At 46.9% G+C, this 23,736-nt stretch overlaps 1 protein-coding gene across 3 annotated transcripts; it reads left to right on the top strand.

Annotated features, from left to right (window-relative positions):
* The first annotated feature begins 22 nt into the window (after positions 1–22).
* On the top strand, positions 23–23,531 carry LOC103164084 (actin-85C-like). Of its 3 annotated transcripts, XM_035441217.1 has the most exons (9): positions 23–139; position 948; positions 2,786–2,943; positions 8,828–8,938; positions 10,797–10,881; positions 15,394–15,555; positions 17,931–18,119; positions 20,346–20,527; positions 22,499–23,531. In XM_035441217.1, exons 1-9 carry the CDS (start codon positions 23–25, stop codon positions 22,640–22,642), a joined length of 1,149 nt encoding a protein of 382 aa, XP_035297108.1. In that variant the 3' UTR covers positions 22,643–23,531. The 3 variants fall into 3 exon arrangements, with proteins under 3 accessions (XP_035297108.1, XP_027264971.2, XP_035297109.1); XM_027409170.2 differs by lacking the exon at position 948 and having other exon boundaries at positions 2,815–2,943; XM_035441218.1 differs by lacking the exons at position 948; positions 10,797–10,881 and adding an exon at positions 9,287–9,365 and having other exon boundaries at positions 2,815–2,943.
* Positions 23,532–23,736: the final 205 nt, after the last annotated feature.

Raw genomic sequence — 23,736 nt, 5'->3', positions numbered from 1 at the left:
GTGTCCAGATCACCACAGCACGATGGACCGCACACCCCTCATCTGTGACTATGGTTCTGGCTTCAGCAAGGTGGGCTTTGCAGGAACTGAGACCCCTCTGGCTGTCTTCCCCACCGTCATTGGGAAACTGAAACATAATGTGAGTGATGCCCTGGCTTCATCCTCCAATCTCTTGTGCTGCTCTGGTTACTGTGACTGTCATAGCTCCCAATACCCTGACTTCCATACCGACTGCTCTCTGTTAGATGTCTCAAGAAGGTGGCCTTAGGGACAGACTAGGGGACATAAGCCAGCAGCTCCCATTCTGGTTGCAGGCATTTCCATACCCTTCACAATGGGCAACTGCCTCTGGATGCAGCTTTTCTTTGCATCTAGTACCTCTAGTCCCAACTGGAGCTACTGGCAGCCTTTTCCTCCCACTTCAGGAACCCCTCCTCTGAAGGTGATTGGCAGCACCCCTCCCCACAGGTAGTAGCTCCCTCCTCTGTCATCCTGATAGCCACCAGCTTCCTCTAAAGTTCAGTGTTTCTTTCTCTGTAGCATAGGAACGGAATGTGGGCTGTACCTGAAGTCATCCCATGGGGGAGGGCGGAAAGGAAGCACACTAACTGTGCAGTTGAGCCTCTCATCTGTGGGTGTGTCCTGAGAACCTTAGTGGATGCCTGGGACTCAGGAGAGTCCTGAGTCTTCATCTTCATACTCAGACTTCTTACTCAGACCTATGTAGCATGTGAGTTATAAACCGAGTACCCGTGTACAGTAAGAGAGAGGTGCTGCAGTGTTGGTTCTGTGAGTATGGTAGAGATAGTCATGGCAGATGATGTTTGCAGAATATGGGTTCATTGAACCCCTAAATGTGGAACCATGGCCAAGGGGGCACCACATGGCACACACAAAGAACACGTGGCCAGTGGTGCTCATGGATCAGTTATGGGGATGAAGCAGAGGGTGATAGCATGGGAAAAGTCCAACTCTCCATGAAGGCTATAAGCAGCTCTACTGGGCCTGTCTCCTCCCTCTTTTTGCCTGCCATTATCCATATTCCCCAGCTCTAGGGAGCAGGAGTGGCTCCCATGTTCAGTAGAGTTCTTTTCCTTCCTTTCCTTTCCCAGGCATGATACTCAGCTGTCCTCTTGGCTCCATGACCCTGATCTCTACCCAGGCCTGGTGACTGGCAGTGTGAAGGCAGTGAGATTGGTCTCTGGTGAGAGGCCTGGAGGGGACAAAGAGGCTAAACAAGGACAAATTTATTCTTTCCATGGCAGTCCTAGCCCACAGGCTACCCGGGGACAGGAACCAGACTCAGCCCTGTCCACTTCCTTGCAGTAAATGGTGGCTTCAAAGCTGTGTAATCAGACCCGGTCCCCATACTCACACCACCACATTCTGAAAAGCATCAGAGGAGGCACAGCATTGGCAAGGCCATGTCCTGCTGGTCTTTCAGTCTGGGGGCCCTCACTCCACATGCTTCCAGCAGTGCATGGGGTTCACTGAGCACAGAGGGAATTGTTTCCACTTGACAGAAAAGGGGGTGGGACTTTCGAGAGGGATCTTAGCTCAGACAAAGGCCAAAGCTGTGGAAAGGACAAGATAGCTGAAGACACCAAGCTCTGTGCAGCTGGGCTGTGGCTGCCTTGCACACAGGCCTGGCTCAAAAAACCTACTGTTCTGCTGCAGCATGGCACTACGATAGCCCTGCAGCATCACTGTGATGCTCCACTGCAGCAAGGTACCACTGTGCCATTCTTTGTATGCCATGCACCACCATAGCACTGCAACACTGCAGCATGGCATTGCCACACAGCTGCATGGCTGCACCATGGCACTATGCACCCATGCAACTCTACAACATCGCGGTGCTGCTCCACTGCAGCAAGGTACCATTGCACTATGTACCATGCACCACTGTAGTACTGCAGCATAGTGCCACCACACAGCTACATGACAACAGGTGGTACCATGCACCCATGCAGCATCTCAGCATTGCAACATTGCCCAACTCTATGACTATCCTGTCACACTTGTACCATATCCCCCAACTCCCCTTGTCCCTCTTCCCTTTTGCATACTGCACCAGGCACATTGCTCCCATCTAGCTTAAGCATGAGCTTATCCCGGAGACCCTGGACTCCTCTGAGTGGTTGGGGCTCAGGGATTCCTCCATGACCTCGCTGAGCCAGCCTTCCATGTATACTGAAACACCCACCTTCCCTGTTTCCTTCTTTCCTGTGTTCAGGCTCAGACATGGGCATAGCTTGATGGCTCTTCAGTCTTTGCCCTTGTTGGGCTCCCTGTCCTTTCTCATCTAACCAGGCAAGTTCCCTACTAAATCTTCATATCTCTAATCCTGATGTCTATTTCTTAGTGGACTGACATAGATGCCCAGGTCCCTCTGACAGCATGGGAAGTTCAGTCCACTTTGAGAGTAGGCCATCTTCCTGAAACCCAGGAGCCAGCTCATTCTACAGGCCCCATTCCAGCAAGCCTTCCAGAGTAAGTGTGAAGGATATGCCCCCATGCCTTCCCTCCAACTGTTTTTCTCTGATGGCCTCAGTTTCCACACCTGCAGTGTGAGTGTCCTCACTGTGACCCCCAGCAGCCCTGGACCTTGCGGGCAATGGCCCTCTTTGCTAGTAACCACTGCTGGAAGTGTGCATGCTTGGAGAGCTTCCTTGATGTCTGGGCTAGTGATTGGTGACAGCTTCCAGCAGCCTCAAGACACTGGCTCACGTCCCCAGATGAGAGCCAGGTACAGTGGGCCCAGCCCAAGCCTGCTATTCTCAAGGACTGTCCTGTCCTGCCCGTGTTTTCCAGAACCTGCTGGTGGGGGTGGAAGAACAAGAATGTTTCATTGGAGATGAGGTGCAGAATAATCTAGAACGACTGAACTTAGACTATCCTATCACCCAGGGAACCATCACCAACTGGGACAATATGGAGAAGGTGAGCTACAGCCTCTGGGGGAGGAGCCCCATTGCACCCAGACACTGCCTTAGCACTGAGGGAAGGATCTGCTGTTGGGGCCTAGTTCTGTTGAGTCTCTCCATAGGCACAGCTTCGGGGGTCCTAGTCAGGAGACTTCTTCCAGTCCTGCCTCCTCTGCTTACTGGCTATGCCACAAGAACCTATGGCATGGCCTTTGGGAGCCTCAGATCCCTTGTCTATAAGATGATATGATCATTCCTATGCTGTCATGGTTGGTAGGGAATGATGGCTAAGAAGCACTTAGCCTCAGAGGGAGTTAACACACAATGAATAGCCTGCACTAGAGGGCGTGTTGCTTATGATCTGAGCACTTTAATGAAATCCCACAGCAAGGCAGCAGAAGTCTCAGACATCTGTTGTCTCACAACCCTCAAGGTCAAGGTGTTGGAATGGGACTGCTACTGAGGGCTGTGAGGGAGATCCTGCCTCAGGCTGCTCCCTGGTTTCTGGAAGGCTTGGGAGCTTTATGTTTGGGGGCTCTCATCTCCACAGGGTATCCTCCTGTATGTGTTCGGTTCAGAATTCCCCATGTTGTTAGTGTAGCACCTGAATTAAACCAGGGACACACCATTCCATTATCAGCTCCTTTCAGTGTCTCCAGTGACACCCACTGCAGTGTATTCCAGAGAGGTGACACTCTGAGCTCTTGGGGCTTCCACATAGGAGTTGTGGGATCATAACTCAGATAAAGCAATGCACTAACACAGATTAATCAGTCGGTTCCAAATCCAGAGGCTTGAAACAATGATGCCTCCTTCCACCCTCACAGTTTCTTTGGATCAGGAATCTGGGCACAGCTTGGGTCCCGAAGGAGCAGGTGGCACTCTGTGAGGGGGTGAAGTAAAGAAACTACCAAAATGGAATGGAAGCTTTGAAATCTATAACAAGGATTTGTGAGTAAGGGCTGAGGGGGCCTGGAAGCCAGCAGGGACTTTGATAAGCTACCGTAAGTACATGTCAATGGAGAGCCCATGTCCCTTCTACCAGAGGCGAGGGAAATGACTCCTTTTGACAGATGGGAACCAGTTTCACAAAGTTCCTGAGTTTTTAATCTAATAGCCAGAAATCCTTCTATAGTCTAGCTTGAACTCATTTATAGACATATGGAAGGCCTAAGAACTAATAAACACTAGAAAGGGCCATGCCACCACCAGCAGCAGGGCATGTCCCTCGTGTCCATCATACAATACCTCCTGGGCTGTCTGAAGGTACATGAAGCCATATCATGGTAGCTGAGTCTACCAGGGCAGGAGAAGCACACAGCATGGTGGACAGCTCTTGATTCAGACTTTTGTCACCAGCCCACTCTGTGGTTTTTTTTTTTGGTGGCTCAAGCTGCCTGCCTAATCCTTTGTGGCACTGTTCCTGGCTCTTCCTGAGCCTCTAGATGTTGGTTTCAAACATCCACCCACAGACCAGCATCTCTGAGGATCCATCCTGTCCACCATCTTGTCCCTCACTCTTCCCCACCACAGCACCTTATGTCACTCTCCTGTTCCAGGCTGTTAGTGGCTGGGTATCAAAGAATAAGCCTGCCTGGCTTCTGTGGCTTCACAGACATCATCTGCTTCCTGGGTCCTCCATTCTCCTTTGACCATGGAGCTGTCCCTAGGAGCTGTCCCTAGTTGCTCTCCCAGAGTGCTGTGTAGCCTCCCCTTGACATGGAAGGCAAGGACTTCACACAGGATAACTAGGACTGTTTGTTATGAACCTACTGTGTACTGCTGTAGTAGGTGTCCACAGTATGTCCCCAAAGTATTTTTCTTTGGGTTTTTCAAGACAGGGTTTCATGGTGTAGCCCTGACTCTCCTGGAACTGGCTCTGTAGACTAAGCTGGCATCTAACTCACAGAGATCCACCTGCCTCTGTCTCCTGAGTGCTAGAATTAAAGCCACCACTATCTGGCTGTCCCCAAAGTTTTTATTCTGGAGTCACAAAGCCTATTCTCAGAATGCTTTGGAGACAGGGATTATCTTAGGGTTACCATTGCTGTGATGAAACACCATGACCAAAAGCAAAGTTTGTTTTGCTCAAAGTTCCGTATAACAATTCATTATCAAAAGGAGTAAGGGCAGGAATTCATATAAGGCAGGGACCTGGATACAGGAGCTGATGCAGAGGCCATGGAAGGGTGCTTTCTGGCATGCTCCTCATGGTTTGCTCAGCCTGCTTTCTTATAGAACCCAGGACTACCAGCCTAGGGGTGGCCCCACCCACAATGGACCAGTCCCTCCCACATCAATCACTAATTAAGAAAATGCCCTACAGCAGGACCTTTGTTTGTTTGTTTGTTTGTTTTTGAGACAGGGTTTCTCTGTGTAACAGTCCTGGTTGTCCTGGAAACTGTTCTGTAGACTAGACTAGCCTTTAATTTACAGAGATCCTCCTGCCTCTGCTTCCTAAATGCTGGGATTAAAGGCTTGTGCCACCAACACCCAGCTATAGCTGGATCTTTTTCTCAATTGATTATCAATTGAGGTTCTCTCCTCTAATGACTCTAGCTTTGTGTTGACAAAAAAAGCTAGTATTGGGCTTAAAAATGTCAACATTTATGTTTTATGTATATGACTGTTTTGTCTGCATGCCTGTATATGCACCACATGCATGCCTGGTTGCTGTGGAGGTCAGAAGAGGTTATCAAAACTCTGGAAATGGAGTTACATATTGTTGTGAGCCACCAAGTGGCTACTGGGAATTGAATTCAGGTCCTCTGCAAGAGCAGACAGTGCTCTTAACCATGAGTCATCCAGTCCAAGACAGGGCCCTCACAGAGACCATTAAAGCTAGGCTGTGTGGAGGTACTCATCTACCATCTCAGCTCCAGGGTGAGAGAAGCAGGAGAGTCAGGAGTTCAAGGCATGGCCACGTGAGAAGATGGAGAAGACAATATCAACAAGCCAAAAAGGCAAGCCTCCAGAGCTGCCAGCAATAATACAACCATCTTAGATCTCCAGTCTAGGTGTGAATGCTGACCCCCTCTCAAGGACAAACATAAGTTCATCATGGGAAACCAGTGAGTTTACTGGCTTGACTTATACAACATAGGGGAAGAATTACTAAAAGGAGCACAGGGGACCCAAAAACAGCCACACAGAATGTCTTCAGTCAACATGGATAATGGCTTCCTCAGTATATTAGTCAGGGTTCTCTAGAGTAACAACTCTAGAGTAATCTAGAGATTTAGAATTAAATCTCTCTGTATACAGAAAGGGGATTTGTTAGAATGACTTACAGGTTGTGGTCCAACTAATCCAATATGGCTGCCTTGAACAGAAGGTCCAAGAATCCGGTAGTTGTTCAGTTCCTGAGGTTGGATGTCTCAGCTGGTCTTTAGCAGTATATGCTGGAATCCTCAAGTAGGCTCTAATGCCAGTGAAGGAATGGACTGCCAGTGAGAGCAAGAGCAAGAGTAAGCAAGCAAGAACAAAAGCTTCAGTTGCAGGGTATTTGATCACTGTGAAGATGTGTTGCTGTTTTACCTCACCTGCCTAGGCACCTTCTGATTGGTCTAACAAAGAGCTGAATGGTCAATAGCTAGGCAGGAAGAGGATATGCAGGTCTTCAGGGCAGAGATAGGAACTCTGGGTTAGAATCTAGCATGGGGGATTCACCAGCAAGACACAAGGAAGTGGGTCATACCAAGGAGAGGTAATGAGCCACATGGCAGAATGTAGATTAATATAAATGGGTCAATTTAAGTTATAAGAGCTAATTGGGAACAAGCCTAAGCTAAGGCTAAGCTTTCACAATTAATAAAAAGTCTCTGTGTCATTATCTGGGAGCTGGAAGTCCAAAGAAAATCTGACTATAAGCTTCCTTCTTCCATGTCCTTTATATAGGCTGCCAGCAGAAGGTGTGGCCCAGATTAGAGATGGGTCTTCCCACCTCTAAAGATATGGAACAGAAGTGGATCTTCCCACTTCAAATGATCTAACTAAGCAAAAATCCCTTACAGTAGTGCCAGCCATTTTTGGGGTTTTAGTTAATTCCAGATATAGTCAGATAGACAACCAAGAATAACCATTACCGCCATGGTTGAGTGGATGGAGCTGTTCTCTATCCATCCTAGCCTATATCCTTTAGCTTCTCCAGAAACACCACATGCAGTTAGGGCAGACTGTTATTTAAGTCGCTGGGATGAGTGGCTAGATATTCAAGTGAGGATATAATGACCTTGCCCATCCTCTCTGGAGGAATGTCAGCAGTGCACAGGCTGGTCCTGATGGACTTTTACAAGCAGGCACAGCTGATCTAGTGAAGATGATGGCAGTTTGGTTCAGAGGACAGAACCTTACAACAGGAAGTGAACAGCCAGCCTGTCTGACAACGCTGTCATCTGAGGCCCGCACTTCCTGAGGTGATGGACAGTCTCTTCCATTTTAAAGATGAGGATGGAGGCCAACTAAGGTCACCTTGATGGTCCTGGGCAGGCATATGTTATGTGGCAAACTTCCATTATTGTTGGGCTTTCTCTGTGACACTCAAACCACCTGTGTTTCCACCTCATCCCTGAGTTTTGGTGCGTGTATCTGTCACCCATCAGACCTGAGAGACCCTTAGACAGTGATGGGCCTGCCAACCCCTGCCAGCCCCTGCCAACCCCTGCAAGCTCCATGCCCTTACTTCAGGCTTGGTGTATCATCAGAGGCTGGGCCATGCTGCATCTTGCTTTGATGGTGAGCCAGAGGTGCTGTCTACAATTCAGCCATCTTTGGAATTATAGAGTCTGGTCCAGGGGCAATTTAGACACCCATGTCCTAGATTTCTGTGTACAATGGCAGTACTTGCAAGGTGCCAACCAAGTCCTTTCACATGCCCCATTTCATCTTTAGATGGGCTACAAAACTTCATTGTTACCACACAAATTACTGGGAACCGAATTGCTTAAAAAACAGTGACAAGGAAGTAAGTCTGAATACGTTCACTGCAGGCAAAGCTTTGCTTTTTTTTTTTTTTTTTTTTTTGAGATAGGGCCTCATGTAGCCCAGGCTGGCCTCCAACTTGTTATATAGTTTAAGATGGCCTTGAACTTTTGACTCTCCAGCTTCTACCTCTTGAGTGCTGGGATTTCAGGTGTGCATCACCATGCTTGGTTTATGTAGTGCTGGGGATGGAACTCAGGGCCTTGTTATAGTCGACATCCCCAGTTTTTCCCCAAACACTTTTGATTCTTTGTTGGTTAAATCTTTAGATTTGAAATCTACAGATCTGGAGTTCAACTGTACCAATCTGTCAGATGGATGGAGGGATACATAATAGAGGTGATAGATGGTAGCTAGGTAATAAATGATAGGCATAGATAGAGGGAGGTTAGACCAGTGATTCTCAACACATGGATCGCATTTATTAGATATCCTGCAATCAGATATTTACATTATGATTCTTAATAATGGTAAAATTACAGTTATGATATATCAACAAAGTAATTTTATGGTTGGGTGATCACCACAATATGAGGAGCTATATTAAAGGGTTGAGGTATTAGAAAGGTTGAGAACCACTGTGTTAGATGTGTAGATGATTGATAGGTAGATATATGATAGATGACAGATAGAAGGTAGATTGACAGATTGATTATGGACATAGACACAGGCAAATGCAGAACAGACAGAGAAAACAGACACACAGATACTAGACGATAAACAGGTAGTGAGATGAACAGATAGGTGTTGATGAGTAGTAGTAGATGATATCTAAAGAGACTAGTTGTTAAAGAGAAGACAGAAAGGTGATTTAGGTAGCTAATAGATGTGTATGATATATAGGCCAGTAGATGGGTGATAGACAACATTCAGCATGTCTTTGGACAGCAAACAACTGGCCTACTGTCCTCTCTCTGCAGATTTGGCATCACACCTTCTACAATGTCCTCCACATCGCCCCTGAGCAGCACCCTGTAATGATAACAGAGCCACCATTAAACAGCAAACATGTTAAATCAAGAACCACTCAGGTAAATGGGGCCTGGGGCCAGGTGAGGCAGGAAGGGAGGCTGCTGTTCTGTCCTTACTTAAGAGTTCCCTGCCTCTGGCGTCATGCTGGTCCTTCCTACCATGATGGAGTTGGTGGGGGACTGATGGAGTTCAAGGGTAGATCCCTGTCTTTGAGTGCTCCAATCAGAGCACAGATGGCAGAGTCCTCCTTAGGCTGCAATGGGGCTAGATACAGTGGCTGCAAGAAGCTCCCCCCACCCCACCCCCATCAGAGATCTCCTCCTAAGGCTCAGCTTCTCCTATAGAGGACACAGGAAAGCTAATTAAGCAGGTGATCAAGCTGGCTCATCTGGCTAGCATATCTGGAGTTCAGTGGTCAAGGCATGATCTGCATATCTCAGAGACCACCTAGACCTGGAAGCAGCAGTTCTGCCCATCATGGCACAGGTGTGAGTTCTCATCAAACAAACTCCAAACTGGCCACTGACCCCCACCCCAGTGTGGACAGTCAGATCATGGAAATGGCCACAGCTGACTCCCCTGAGGACTGGGTATGGCTGGCTTTACCCCGAAAGCACCCCATGTCCATAAGGGTTTCAGCAAATTAGAGGGGACAAGAGAGGGGTGAGACTGCCCCCAATCCAACTGCCTGTCCACTCCTCAACTGTAGCAGACAACAGAACAGGAACAAGAGGAGCTGTGAAGGCAGAGGCAGAGTAGCTGAGCTCAACCTCTATCAGCTGGAGCTGTGAGTGTGCTCCCGTGGAGCCCAGTAGGATGGAGACACATAGAAATGAAGGTTCAAGTCTAGTCTGATCAGAAAAGTAGATGATTGGCTCCCATGGCTAGGGCTGTTCCCTCCTGTCTTCTCTTCCTCCTTGAACAAACCACCTGCCCTCTGCAGCCCCTGACTCAATATCACTTGTCTAGATAGATACTTACAGGTATAACTCACAGCAAAGTGACTCCTATAAATAATTTCAAGCAGCTCTTTCTGGGGCCGCACCTTCTGCCATGAAGGTGATCAGCGATGATAGTTTGTCCAATTGATGCAAGGTGTCTGTGGAGTGTAAAGATGTTGGTACAAGCCAAGGGCTTGGTCAGACTAGTCATTTGACTGACAGCCAAGCACAAGCAGGAACAGAGTATCCAAGAACCACTAATTAGGGAGTTAGACTGCAGTGCCTAGTGACAAAGCATGCTGACAATATGAACTCATAGACCTTAACACTAACCCTTTCACAATGCTGACACCTGTCCAGTGGTCAGGGAGAGATAGGGCCCCTGGCGGGACTCACCATTATGTCCTGATTCAACCAGCCTTCTTACTATCCATTACAGAAGTACCTAGAAGGAGCTGGGACACTAGTGTCCTAATTAGCATTAACTGTCAACTTGACACAGCCTAGAGCCATCTGAAAAAAGTCTCAATTAATTGCCATTATCAGATTAACCTGTGAACACCTATGTGGGAGATTGTCTTGATTGTTAATTAATGTAAGAGTGCCCAGCATCATTCCTGCAGGTGGTCCTAGATGATATAAGAAAGATTGAGCATAAGCCTTTGAGTGAGCCAGGAAGCATTGTTCCTCCATGGCCCTGCCCTGGCATCATTGACTTACTTCAGTGATGATCCATGACCAGCAAGTAGTCACCAAATAAACCCTTTCCTCCCCTAAGTTGCTTTATGTCAGAGTGTTTTATCACAGATGCAGAATGAACTAGAACAGCCACTTCACAGCAGAGCCAGCTGGAGACAGGTGCTGGACACCCCAGGCTTAGTCCCCCTGGATCCACAGCCTGCTGCAAGAGGCACTCATGAGCACCCAGGAAAGTGTGTGCCACCTGGCTAGCCAGCATGCCAATCTTCCTCACCAGATCCTATTTGAAACCTTCAACGTCCCTGCCATGTACATGGCTAATCAAGGGGTCCTCTCCATGTACGCTTCTGGCAGAACTTCTGGTGAGTGGCCCTGTGGGATCCCCATCCTTCCCAGACACACTATCTAGTTCTCGGGGCTGGGGATACTCACCACAACCCGCAGCCTCTCCCTGACAAATAGAAGCATAGGAAGGGGCTGGCAAGATGGGTCAGTAGGTGACGGTGCCAAGCCTAATGACCCAAGTTCAATCCCCAGGACCCACATGGTGGAAGGAGAGAACTGATTCCTGAGGATTGTCCTCTGACTCCCACATATGTGCAGGCATGTGAGGATACACTACACACACACACACACACACACACACACACACACACACACACACACAGACAGACACGCATGCACACACAGGCAAGTGTTCATTAAAAGAAAGCAAAGGACATTCTTCAAGGCTCACAATGATCCTCACTTCACAATAAGAGCACTAGAGACTCAGAGTAGTGAACAGAGAGGCAGTGTATTTTCTGACCTTGTAGAGTTGGGTGTCAGCCTGAAGAAAATGCAAAATGGCTTGTATGATTTGCTGCAAAACTGGTCTTTTTTTTGTTTTTCAGGAATTATTTTTTAAGTGTGTGTGTGTGTTTGTGTGTGTGTTTCAACCCAAGAGAAACTAAAAATTAGCAGTTGCCAGCAGGGGCCTAAGGCGTCCTTATCTGTGGTCCTCTGGTGAGCTCTGAGCACAGCGCACTCCTGAAAGGGACCGTAATAAATTATTTCTTACACATAGCTGGCTCCTTTCCCTTCTTTTTCTTGGTGACACAGAATGCTCCCAGAATGCAGACTCATTTTTTTTCTTAACCGATTTGCTAAGGTGTTACTGAATGAAATAAACAGCACTTGCGTGTGCTCACAAACCACCACAATCACACCCAAGGATCCCATTGTGCCATCCTGCCCCTCCCACCTGTTGAGACAATGCCTGCATTTTTTTTTTTTTTTGACTTTGTGAATGGAACTGAGCAGCCAGCATGTGACCATCGGTCACTTTTTCACTCTGTTCACTATATGGAGGATCTTTTGTGCTGTCACCGCCATAAACAGCTCACTTCCTCTTGCTGAGTCTTGGTAGCATGGTTACATGTGGGCAATGTGCCAAGTTTTTGTCTACTTATCTGTGGATGGAAGTTTGGGGTGTTTCCAGTCTGGGGGGGTTATAATGGAGGAAGTAGAGGATAGACATGACCAAACTAGCAAGTAAAAGCTGCCCCAGGAAACCTGTCATTTTGTGTCATTATTAAACACTATAAATAATAATAATAATAATAATAATAATAATAATAATAATAATAACATTTTGTAAACTAAAAAAGAGACAAAATTCCTTTTCCTTCCTTGAAATGGCTTTGTGTGCTCTTTGGAAATTACTTTTCCATGTATGCCCCAGCTGACTTCTGAGCTCATGGCGCTGTTCCATCACTTTTTGTCTGATTCTAGGTCAATACCAGATGGCCTTGATGACCATGGCTCATACTGAGTCTTGAAATGAGGTGGTTTGTCCTACCCTCTGGATTTCTTAAGTTTGAGATGTGGGCTCTGCTAAGTCCTTCGAATTCCTCCATGGGTTTTAGAATATGAAAACAATCAAAACCAAAAACTAAACTAACGAAAATCCTCAGCACCACACATCTTTGGATTTTGTTTGGGTCTGTGTTGAAAGCATGGATCAATTTTGAAAGATCCGGAATCTTAAAGGCACCTAGTCTAGAAACCACGGACTGTGGCATGTCTGAGAGCTCTCTAGGTTCCTCTTGGTACTGTGATAAGGACTTGCAGTACCTGTCTGTCTTTCACCTCACAGGTTCTGATGCTGTTGAAAGTAGGTTTATTCATTGTGTTTGAGTGTGAAATATGTCCTGCAGGCTTGAGTTATTGTGGAGCTGTTGGTCATGGGTTCCCAGTGGTGACTGATCCCGAGGGCTCTGATTTTGATGGAGTCACAATTCTACAGTGGTTAGGAGGCAATGGGAACTGAAAGCAGGGTCTGGTTGGAGGGGGTAGTCATGGCAGATGCCCTTACAGGGTCTGTCTGTGCCCTGTCTTTATTTCTCCTGTTTCTTGCCTGCCATTTGTGAGTGCATCTGCTCTAGCCCATGCTCTTGCCACGAGGCTCAGCCTCTCAACACTGGAGCCAGTTGCATAGACCATCAGCCAAAAATTCCCTCTCCTTTTAAATGGTTTCTCTCGAGTAATTGTCACAAGGATGAAAAGACTAACACAGTGTATGTGTGTGCATGCACGTTTCTGTGTACTGTGTGTGCATGCATGTAAGTGTGTGTCTGTGTACTTGGACATGTCATGTGGAGGATAGAGGTTTACATCAAAAGCCTTCCTTAGAACTGTAAGACAGTGTCTTGGCTCACAGAACCTAGACTAGTGCTAACTGAGTGGCTAGGCTGGCTAGCCAGTGCACTCCAGGGACCAACCTGTCTCTATCCCCCAACCCAGCCACCCAGAGCTAGGGTTATAGCCATGTGCCCCCCATCTCCAGCATTTATATGGATGCTGGGGATTTGAACTCAGGTCCTTATGCATGTGCTGCAGACACTGGCCAACTGGGTCATCACTTTGTTTCTGATTGCTCATTGCTATTGCACAGATATCAGTTGGCTTTTGTATCCTAATACTCTAATTAAACTCAGTTTTTTGTAGATTTTGAAGGATTTATTACTTGGCATATATATGTTTTTTTCTAGATAGGGTCTCATGAATAAAGCTGGCTGTCCTGGAACTCACTCTGTAGACCAGGCTGTCCTCAAACTCAGAGATCCATCTGCCTCTGCCTCCTGAGTGCTGGGATTAAAGGTGTGTGCCACCACCACCTGGCAAATATTTATGCTTAAATTTTTAAAATTACATTATTTATTGTGTGTGCCATGGTGTATATGTGGGGGTTGTATTTGATTATCTCTTTATATCATGAAGGTCCCAGGAATTGAACTCAGGTCATTAGGCTTGGTGGCAAGTGCCTTAACCTGCCCAAGCCATCTGGCCAGCCCTGTGGCAAATACATTTTTGACAAATAATATTTACTTTATTATTTCCAAGCCAGATTTTTTTTTAAATTGTTTCATTCTTTTCTACTGACTGCCCGGGCCTCACTGTTCTGAGTGAGGGTGGTGAGGATGCAAATCCTCATCTTTCCCTCAGTTTTAGAGGGCAATCATTCAGCCTTCCACCGTAACAGCTGTGGGTTTCATCTTTTCTTCACTAATTTAAGTAAGTTCTCTTGCATTCTTATTTACTGAGAATTTCTTATTTTAATCAAGACTAGATATTGGATTTTTGTCAAAGTGCAATTTATGCATAGTGATGTTAGATTTGACAACTTGCTACAACTTAGAATCGCCTGGGAAGGGAGTCTCAGTGAGGGATTCTCTTATGTTGGGTTTGCCTGTCTGTGGCGGTTAGCTTAACTAAGTTAATTTGATGTGGGAAGACCCAGCATCATTCCCCAGGCAGGATGTCCTGAACTGTATGAATGGGGAAATGGGGAAATGGACTGGGTACAAGCAAGCAAGGAAGCAAGTGTAGGAGTATTTGCTTCCCTGTTTTTGACTGTGGATTTGATTTGACTAGCTGTTTGAAGCTCCTGCCTTAACTTCCTCATATGGTAGACTATTACCTGGACTTGTAAGCTAAAATAAACCCCCTTTTCTCCTAAGCTTCTTCTGTGGGGGTATTTTATTACAGCAACAGAAATGAAGCTAGAACATGTATCTATTGGTGCAATCATATAAATTAATATTGATTTTGAGCTATGGAACAAAGGCCATTTAATTCTTTTAAAATGCATGTTGTTGAAATCAACTTGTGAAAATTTCACTCTGGAGTTTTGTGTCTGTGGTCATGAGTGACAATGGCCTCCTGTGCTCTTCTCCCATCTCCCAGGGACCATGATGGATAGGTGCATTATGGTCAATGTTTGGGAATAGATTCTGCCATTCTCATCTGTTGTGGGTGAGAGAGGGCCAACTCTTGTCCCCTGTCACAGCTGGAAGGGGAAGTCCCATGGACTCAACTTTGCTTAAATGAAATGTGCATTTCTTGATCCCCAGGCTCAATACAGAAAAGGAGAGAACCCAGAACCACCCAGACCCCAGTCTGCCCCAGAAGCCACTGTGTCAGATACAGTAGGCCCCTTAGCATGATATCTTGAACTCTTTGAACTAGCACTCTTGGGGGCTTTGTGAACTAAAGCACACACCTCTGGCATGGTGTTCAGGCTTTCCCAACACAGGACACCTCCCAGAGAGTCCCAGTGTCCACCCAGGCACAGGCAACACTTGTCTATTGTCTCTTTGCCAGCTACTGGTAAAATTGCATGTTTGGTTTAGCAAGAAAACCTACAGGCTTATATCCAAACCTGGTGGTCAGCCTCCATTCTAGTTCATGTGTTTAGGAAGAAGCCAGCTCCTTGGCCTCTTTCCCTTCCCTTCTGTTATTTCTCCCTCCACCATCCATTCCTACAGAACTAACAATTGCCAAGGGGTGCTGTGTGTGTACCCCACATGGTGACAGAATGTCCTTTTATGTAGGAACAACTATTGAATCTGGAGAAGGGATGACATACATCGTGCCTGTCGTTAATGGCTATCCCCTGCCACTGTCGACCATCAAGCTGGATGTAGCTGGCCAAGACCTGACTGCGTACCTCCTGCAACTGCTGTCAAACAGTGGGAACTTGTTAGTGAGCACAGGTAGGAAGCAACTATTCTCAGATACATAAACCAGTGAAGTGTATAAGGCCCTTCATTTTCAAAGCATGCGTGTATAGTTGTACCCCCCCTCTCTCTCTCTCTCTCTCTCTCTCTCTCTGTGTGTGTGTGTGTGTGTGTGTGTGTGTGTGTGTGTGTGTGTGTGTGTGTGTGTATGTGAGTGTGTATTCAGAGGCTGAAGGACAGCCTCAGGTTTCAGCCTTAATAATGCTATCCACCTCTTTTGAAACAGGGTTTGGAGCTCTTCATGAGGGTGTATGTGGTCATTCTATTGCAGAGGAGACTTGACTAGTACCCTATAAGCATCAAGGGCCTGAGTTTTTGATTAAGGACTTAGACAGAATAATGCTTGACCCCATTTGGGCCCTCTTCCTGGCCTAGATTTTTAGTTGATACAGTGTGTATGACACCTGTTCCCAATAGGCCATTGCCCTTTCTGGTCTTAGACAAGGAGTGGAAAGTTGAGCCCTGGAGCCCTAAAGAATCGCATCAATTAGAAGGACAGCAAAAACTGGTCAGGCTAGAGTGCTTGCATGTTCCTGACTGCCCATTCTTAGCAAGATCCATGTGTGCACCATCCGTTTGTCCTCCCCACACACTCCCATACCGATTATACTCATCCTTGTAGATGAAGGAAGTGGAAGTTAAAAAAGGATAGCAACAAGAGAAAAAAAAAGAAAAAACACAAAAAAGACAAAATAAAAGGAATAACTAATTTGCCTAAGTAATAATTAATTAGCTAGCCAAGTAAATGACAGAGGTGGGATGTGACTCAGAATTGCCTCACACAAACCCAAGCCAGGTGAAGGAGGGAAACACTGGGATGCAGCAGAGTCCAGAAGCCAGGGACAGAGAATGGAGCGGCAGACAGCACCATTTGCTGGAGGGAAGGAATAGAGAGGCCTTCAGGCTCTGGAAGGAGGGTGGAGGAGACATGGGCAAGGAGGTTGGCTTAGGCCAGGCGTGGCAGCACACATGTGTAATCACAGTGCTTGAAGGTGGAGGCGGAAGGTTAGGAGCTCAAGGACATCTTCTGCTACAAGTATATTGGCGGCCAGCCTGGGCTACATGAGACCCTGTTTCAGAAGAAGAAGAGGAAGAAGGAAGGGACAGAAAGGAGGAGTGGTCAATTGGAATAAAAGGAAGAGGGAGGAAGGGGGAGGGGAAGAAGAGCAAGAAGAGGAGGGAGGAGAAGAAGGAATGAAAGGGGAAACGAAGTCAGAAGGGAAGGAAGTATTGGAGGAGGAGTTAGAGGAGGAGGAAATGGAGGAGCTGGAGGGAGAAATGGAGGGATTGGAAGAACTGGGGAAGATGGAGGAGGGGTTGGAAGAGGAAGGAGAGCTGGAGGAGGGGCGACAGGAGATGGGGGAGTTGAGGAGGAGATGGGGGGAGGGGCTGGAAGAAAAGGAGATGGTGGAGGGTGATTCTGGTGATTAGCAGCCGGCAGTCTGCAGACTGAAGAGCAGGTGAGGCCTCCCGGTAAGCAGCACAGGGAAGGCCCTTTTAGTCAAAGGTCAAAGAGGACAGCAGATAAAATGTAAAAGCCTAATCAAAAGGCTTATCTGATCTTCAAACCTGCTGTCAGAAACCTAGGAAGGAAAGGGAACTCACAGTTCATGGCCACTTCTCCAGAGGACCAGCTGGCATGGGTGTGTGTGTGTGGGGGCAGACTTTTCTGTCCCACCAGCCTGTTCCCAAATAACCACACGCAGACTTACTATTAATTATAAATGCTCAGCTGATAGCTCAGGCTTGTTACTAACTAGATCTTACATTTTAAATTAACCCATATTTCTTATCCATTCTGTGCCACGTGGTGGTACCTTTTTGTAACATGGCAAGTTAAGTTCATCTTGCTTCTCTTCACAACTCCTCATGACTCCTGAGACTCCCTGCTTCTTCCCCTTTGGACTCTTTTTTTTTTTTTTTTATTTTTGTCTACGAGTCCTGCTTAACCTCTACCTGTTGTCCAGCTATTGGCCAGTCAGCTCTTTTATTAGCTAATGAGAGTAATACCTATTTACAGTACAAAGATTGTTCCACAGTTGGGGGTAAGGGGTGGTTCAGAATGCCCAGATAATAAATGTGAATTGGATTTTGCAGGCCCCACAAACACCACACACAACAGGGTTGCATCTTAGGCAATGCTGAAGATACCCAGGTCTGTGCCTTTTGTGGAGGGAGGTTTCCTTCCTCATGCTCTGCCCTTACAAAGCCTGGCCCATAGCCTGGCCAAGACCATGCTGAAGGGGTTGTATGAACACAGTGGCTGTCTAGGAGTGGGGCCACCTTCCTGTGCCCACTCTCAAGAGTTGCACCCTACATGTCCCTGCTTTTTGGTCTTCCTTGTTCTGCAGCTGACCGAGAGTACGTCCGGAACCTGAAAGAGAAACACAGCTATGTGGCATTGGACTATGATATGGAAATATCAAAAGCTTCAGGATCCTCTATCCAGAAGACATTCCATTTGCCTGATGGCAAAGAGGTCAATCTGGGGCAGGAGGCTTTCATGTGCCTGGAGGCACTCTTCAAGACCAGCCTCGTAGGTGAGTCCAGGGTCAGGGGACAGCAGGTTAATGAACACTCACATAGAGTGCCATGGGAAGAAAGGTGTGGGAAGGATGCTGTCAGGGCATTCTGCTTCAGGAGCAATGCTTCCTGCTCTAAAGTTTTCCTGGTACTGCCTGCCATTCAGCTGCCTCCTACACTCCTGTCACTTGGCTGACCCTTTGACTCCACCTAATCACAAATGAGATGGAGAGCAACAGAGCGCCGCTCTCCTCAGTAGAGTGCTATTTATAACTCTGTCACTGTACAGGATACTTTGAAATGGAACAATGAAGATGGTGGGGGCAGAAGTACAAACTACCAAAGTTTGTCAGTGCTTTAAGCATCTAAATGGCCAGAGGGTTTTGTTTTGTTATATTTATTATTACTGTTATTACTATTATTATTATTATTCAAGAAAGGATTTTGCTGTGTAGCCTTGGCTGTTCTGTAACTCACTCTGTAGACCAGGCTGGCCTCAAACTCACAGAGATCCTCCTGCCTCTGACTCCCGAGTTCTGGGATTAAAGGTGTGTGCCACCACTGCCTGGCTCCAGAGGGTTTCTTTTTTAAATACTTGAGAAGCAGGGTTTTATTAAAAGTAAAAAAACTTCAGCTTTGAGCAACTGTCAACAATGAGAGAACAGTCCAGAGAATAGGATAAAATCTGATAGACAGTTGGTCCAAAAATATGTGTGAGGACCTTAAGATTGAATGATCAGAAAACAAACAATCCGGTTTATAAAATGAACAAACACCAACACTGAAGAAATACAGATGGCAAGCTGGGCATTGTGATAGAGCAGATAGAGGTTATGAGTTCAATTATTTCAACATTTTCAAACAAAATATGGAGGAGGCAAGTATAAAAACAGATGCCCAGAGTACTTCATCGGGGATTAGAGATTGACAAAGTACCAACACAACAGAGATGTTTCCATAGTGTAGAGGCTATCACATCCAGAGGGTTTTTAATGAGTCCTGGGTTGACTATTGGCAAAGCAGCTTAAGAAAAGAATTTTGACTCACAGTTCTCGAAGAAACTGACTCAAAGAAAAGAATTTTGACTCATAGTTTAAGGTTACTGTCTATCATGAGTACAAGGCAGCTGGTCACACTGCATCCATGGGCAGGGAGTAGAAAGGAATGCTGGTGCTCAACTTGCTTTCTCCTTTATATTACACAGGACCCCAGCCTATGGGATGATGCCGCCCACATCAGGGTGGGTCTTCTCTCCCCGGTTAACCCAGTCTAGACACTCCCTCAGGCATGCCCAGATGCTTGTCTCCATGGGGGTATTAGATCCTTTAGGCTGTCAGTATTAACTCTCAGGATCACCTTCTTTCTAGTGGTGCTAGCAATGGGATGCAGAAGCAGGAGGATGGCCGTGAGTTCATAGTCAGCCTGGGTTACACAGTGAGTCATTGTTTCAACATCAGGAGAATGATAGACTATGAAATCCCCATGGGAAGGGGAAATGAGAGCTCAGGGAAGGCATGGAAAGCCAGCATTTCCTAAGATAAAACTTGAAGTAGTCTGCCCACCTCTCCACAGGACATAACTGTGGTCATCAGGGCTTAGCTCTGTCTTTCCTGCTATATAGTGAGAGCATGCAGTCTTTCTCTGCTTTTGCTTTCTGAGTCAGGTTTTTGCTCTGTAGCCCAGGCTAGTCTGGAACTCTATGTAGCCTAGGCTTGTCTTAAAGTTGTGGTGATCCTCCTGCCTCATTTTCTCAAGATGGAGGTTTGTAGGCATGGGAGAGCACACAGTATGAAAGGCATAATACACACCAGTGTGGGAAAGTCATTAAAGTACTCCTCAGAGGTCAGGTGGATCCCAGGGAGGAATGCAGCCTCAGGCTCCTTATGTCAGTAGAGCCCTATTCTAGGCATACCCGGATACCACTCCATTGTATTAGCTCTTCACATCCATCATTCAAGGCTGATGTCAGTTGCTTGCTTATGTAACAAATGAGTGAAGGCAGTTACTTAGGGTTCTTTCCAAGACTGAGTTGGGATATTGCTCTATAGATACCCACAAAACAGTTGATACCAACCTCATCTGAAGCACGGGAGGTCAACTCTTGTCAGTGACGGTGCTGGCAGGCCAGACTTGTGATCTGATTGAGGTTCACAGGCCTTGAGGTTCTTGGTGGCACATCCCTCCCTACAATACTAAAAATGGGAAACTTTGATCCCAAAGCCCTCTTGTACATTGTCTCCCAGGGAAAACCAAGCCTGGGATCCACATGCAGGCCCAGGAGAGCATCACATCCTGTGACCACTCCCACTGGAAGACTCTTTTTGGTAATATCATGCTGTCTGGAGGCACCGGTGCCTGCACAGGTCTACAATTCCGACTGCAGAGAGAGATAGCAAGGCTGGTCTCTCCAGACGTCTGTGTGCAGGTATTGGCCCGAGCCTCACCAGGGGCCTCAGGGCCGACCCATGCATAGTTGTAGAGTGGCTTGAGGCTCCAGGCTTTGTTCTTTCCATTTGAGGATGCACCAAGAGCAAAAGTGGCAGAAGCCCCTGGCATTTACATCTTGTGTGTGGTGCGGGGGTGGGGAGGCGGTGATAAAAAGTTAAGCTAGTGCCACAGGAGTGGTAGATGGGAAGGGGCTGAAGTGTGCTGGGTGGACAGTGGCTGGACTGGGGTGCTGAACACAGAGAACATCTGCTCAGAAGGTGGCATCAGAGTGAATACTCCAGAGGGGATAGTGGATTATGGGGGGCAGAAAGAGCATGTAGGCGCCTTTTGTGTTTTATATGAAGTCATGTGTGTATGCATGAGGACACAGAGGCCTTGTCCAGCTTTATACATTGGTTCTGAAGATCTGAACTCAGGTCCTCACACCTGAGCCCATCTCCCCAGTCTTCTTCTGGAACAGATCTCACTATGTAGATGAGCTTGTGTAGACCAGCCTGTTCTAGATCCTCCTGCCTCTGCCACCCGAGTGCTGGGATCACAAGTATGTGCCACCAAATCTCCCAATTAAAAAGTTATCTTCTCCACTGGGGAGAGATGTCTGTCCGCAAAGGTGTGGACACTTTGGGTCTCCACTCAGAGCAGTTAATTTTTTTCAATGAATATCTTTTTTAAAAGGTTTTTATTTTATTGTATAAGTGTCTGCCTGCATGTACATATGTGTACGATGTGTGTGCAGCACCCATGGAGGCCAGGAAAGGGTGTAGTATCCCTGAAACTGGAGTTACAACTGTAAGTTGCCAGGTGGGTGCTGGGAACTGAACCAGGTTCTTTGGAAGAGCAACAGATGGTTTTAACCACTCAGCCACTGTTCTAGCCCCCAAAGGAATATTTTCTACTTATGTACTTTATGTAAACGAGTGTTTTGTCTGCATGTGCCTGTGCATATCAGAAGAAGGCGTCAGATCCCATGGGACTACAGTTACAGATGGTTGTGAGCCACCATGTAGGTGCTGGGAATTGAACTCAAAACCTCTGGAAGAGCAGCCAGTGCTCTTAACCACTGAGTCATTCCCTCCAGCCCTTCTCTCCCTGGAATACAAAGATTTTAATTGCATTATTTGTCTCTTTGTGTCTGTATGTGTGTGTACATCACAGAGTGTGTGTTGTGGTCAGAGGATAATTAGTGGAAGTCATTTTATTCTTCTAGTATGTGGGTCCCAGGATTTGAACCAAGGCACAGGCTTGGTGGGGTGGGTCTTTTTCCACCGAACCATCTCACTAGTCCCAAGAACAGTTTTTTAAAGTCCTCATTTATTTTGTGTGCATGTGTGTGCATGTGTGCATGTGTGCATGTGTGTGTGCATGTGCATGCATGTGTGTGCATGTGTATGTGCATGTGTGCATGTGGTTGTGAATGTGTATATGCATGTGTGCACATGTGTGTGTGCATGTGTGCATGTGTGTGCATGTGTGCATGCGTGCATATGTGTGCATGTGTGTGTGCATGTGTGCATGTGTGTGCATGTGCATCTGCATCTACATGTGTGTGCATGTGTGTGTGCATGTGTGCATGTGTGTGCATGTGTGCATGCATGTGTGCGTGTGCATGTGCATCTGCCTGTGTGTGCATGTGCATGCATGTGTGTGCATGTGTGTGCATGTGTGCATGTGCATGTGTGTGTGCCTGTGTGTGTATGTGTATGTGCATGTATGCATGTGTGTGCATGTGTATGTGCATGTATGCATGTGTGTGCATGTGTGTGTACACACATGCTACAGCACATTGGTGGAGGTCAGAGGCCCACTTGAGGGATTCAGCTTTCTCTTTCTGCTGTGTGGGTCTTAGGGTTTGAATGAAATTCGCAGCCTTGGGGCAGGTGTTTTACTGAATAGCCTTCTCATTAGTCCAGAGTAGTGTTTGATGTGAGTTTCCTTCTCCTCACTCTAGGTGGCCACCTCTCCATATGCCAAGTATGGTGCCTGGGTAGGTGCCTCCATCTTGTGCTCTCTCCCTTTGTTCAAGAACATGTGGGTCACAAGTCATGAATATAGGGAAATTGGCTCTTCCGTCACGTGTAGAAGAAACTTGTGACCGGTGGCTTTCAGGTTCTGTCACCTAGGCCAGCAGTACCATGTCTAGACTGAGCCTCAGCCTTACCAAGCAGGTCATTGTTAGAACAAGCAAGGCCCCCTTTCTCCTGGAAGACAGTAAAAGTGTGCAACAGGGCTGACTCTGTCTGGTATCTTGGTGACCTCTGTAGCATCCCAATGCAGCAGGTACCGGTTCCTCCTGTGCATTGATCAGGATAACTCAGTGATGCTGCATAACAAGCATCCCTAGCTCCCACTGCCACAAAGTGAGGTTTGCCTATCACCCTCCTGCCTACATCCTGAAGTAAGGACCATCACCCTCACTTAGGACCTTCTGGTAAAGCAGATACCAGTTTTAGCATATTCACTCGTTGTGAGTTTCTTATTTTCTGTTGCTATAACAAAATACCCGATACCTGGTAATTTATAAAGAACAGGGGTTTATTTAGCTCACAGTTTCAGAATATGACACCAGCCTATGCAAGGGTCTTGTACCTCATTAAAACAGTGCAGAACATTGTGGACCATTAATGTTGTCAAGAGGTCCCATCCTTAGGACTTCATTTAACCCCAGTCACCTTCCAAAGCCTCCAAATACCATTAACATATAGATTTGGGACATCTAAACACCAGTGGCTGAACTTAGGAGTCATCTGCAGGGTCTCACTGGCAATCAAGAGACATGGGGGGGGGTGTACAAGTCACACAAAGCCCCACCCCAACCCCAAGAGGACAGAAAGGACTGGAGTTAAATGTCACAGGGGCTGGGAGGGTACTAACAGCATACACTATGCAAGGGGCCTCAACCCTTCAGGGGATGTGGTCCTCATGGGGCGGCTGCTGTGACCTGTTTCATCAAGTCCAACTGTAGATGCAGGAACAGCAGCCAAGGTAGGTTGGATTAAGGCTGTAAAGGCATATAAGTAATCCTAGTCAATTGGCAAGCAGCCTTGCAAACTAATATAAATGTGTGTTATTTGGGGCCCTAATGCAGCGGGCAGAACTCGGACGGCTGGTGGAAAGCGCTCACATGGCGGCAGGGCTCGGGCAGCTTGGAGTATAGACTTGTTACAGAATGGTGTCAGCGAGTGGGAT

This window comes from Cricetulus griseus, chromosome 3 (genome assembly GCF_003668045.3).
Source record: "Cricetulus griseus strain 17A/GY chromosome 3, alternate assembly CriGri-PICRH-1.0, whole genome shotgun sequence".
NCBI classification, from domain to species: Eukaryota; Metazoa; Chordata; class Mammalia; order Rodentia; family Cricetidae; genus Cricetulus; species Cricetulus griseus.
This window is presented reverse-complemented; position numbering and strand designations above follow the sequence as displayed.

Bases quoted from the DNA above. Each gene is read 5' to 3' on its own strand.
- LOC103164084 (XM_035441217.1), top strand. From the start codon at position 23: ATGGACCGCACACCCCTCATCTGTGACTATGGTTCTGGCTTCAGCAAG. The intron at 2,944-8,827 runs GTGAGCTACAGC...CTCTCTCTGCAG, and splicing joins ACTGGGACAATATGGAGAAG to ATTTGGCATCACACCTTCTA. The intron at 15,556-17,930 runs GTAGGAAGCAAC...CTTGTTCTGCAG, and splicing joins GAACTTGTTAGTGAGCACAG to CTGACCGAGAGTACGTCCGG.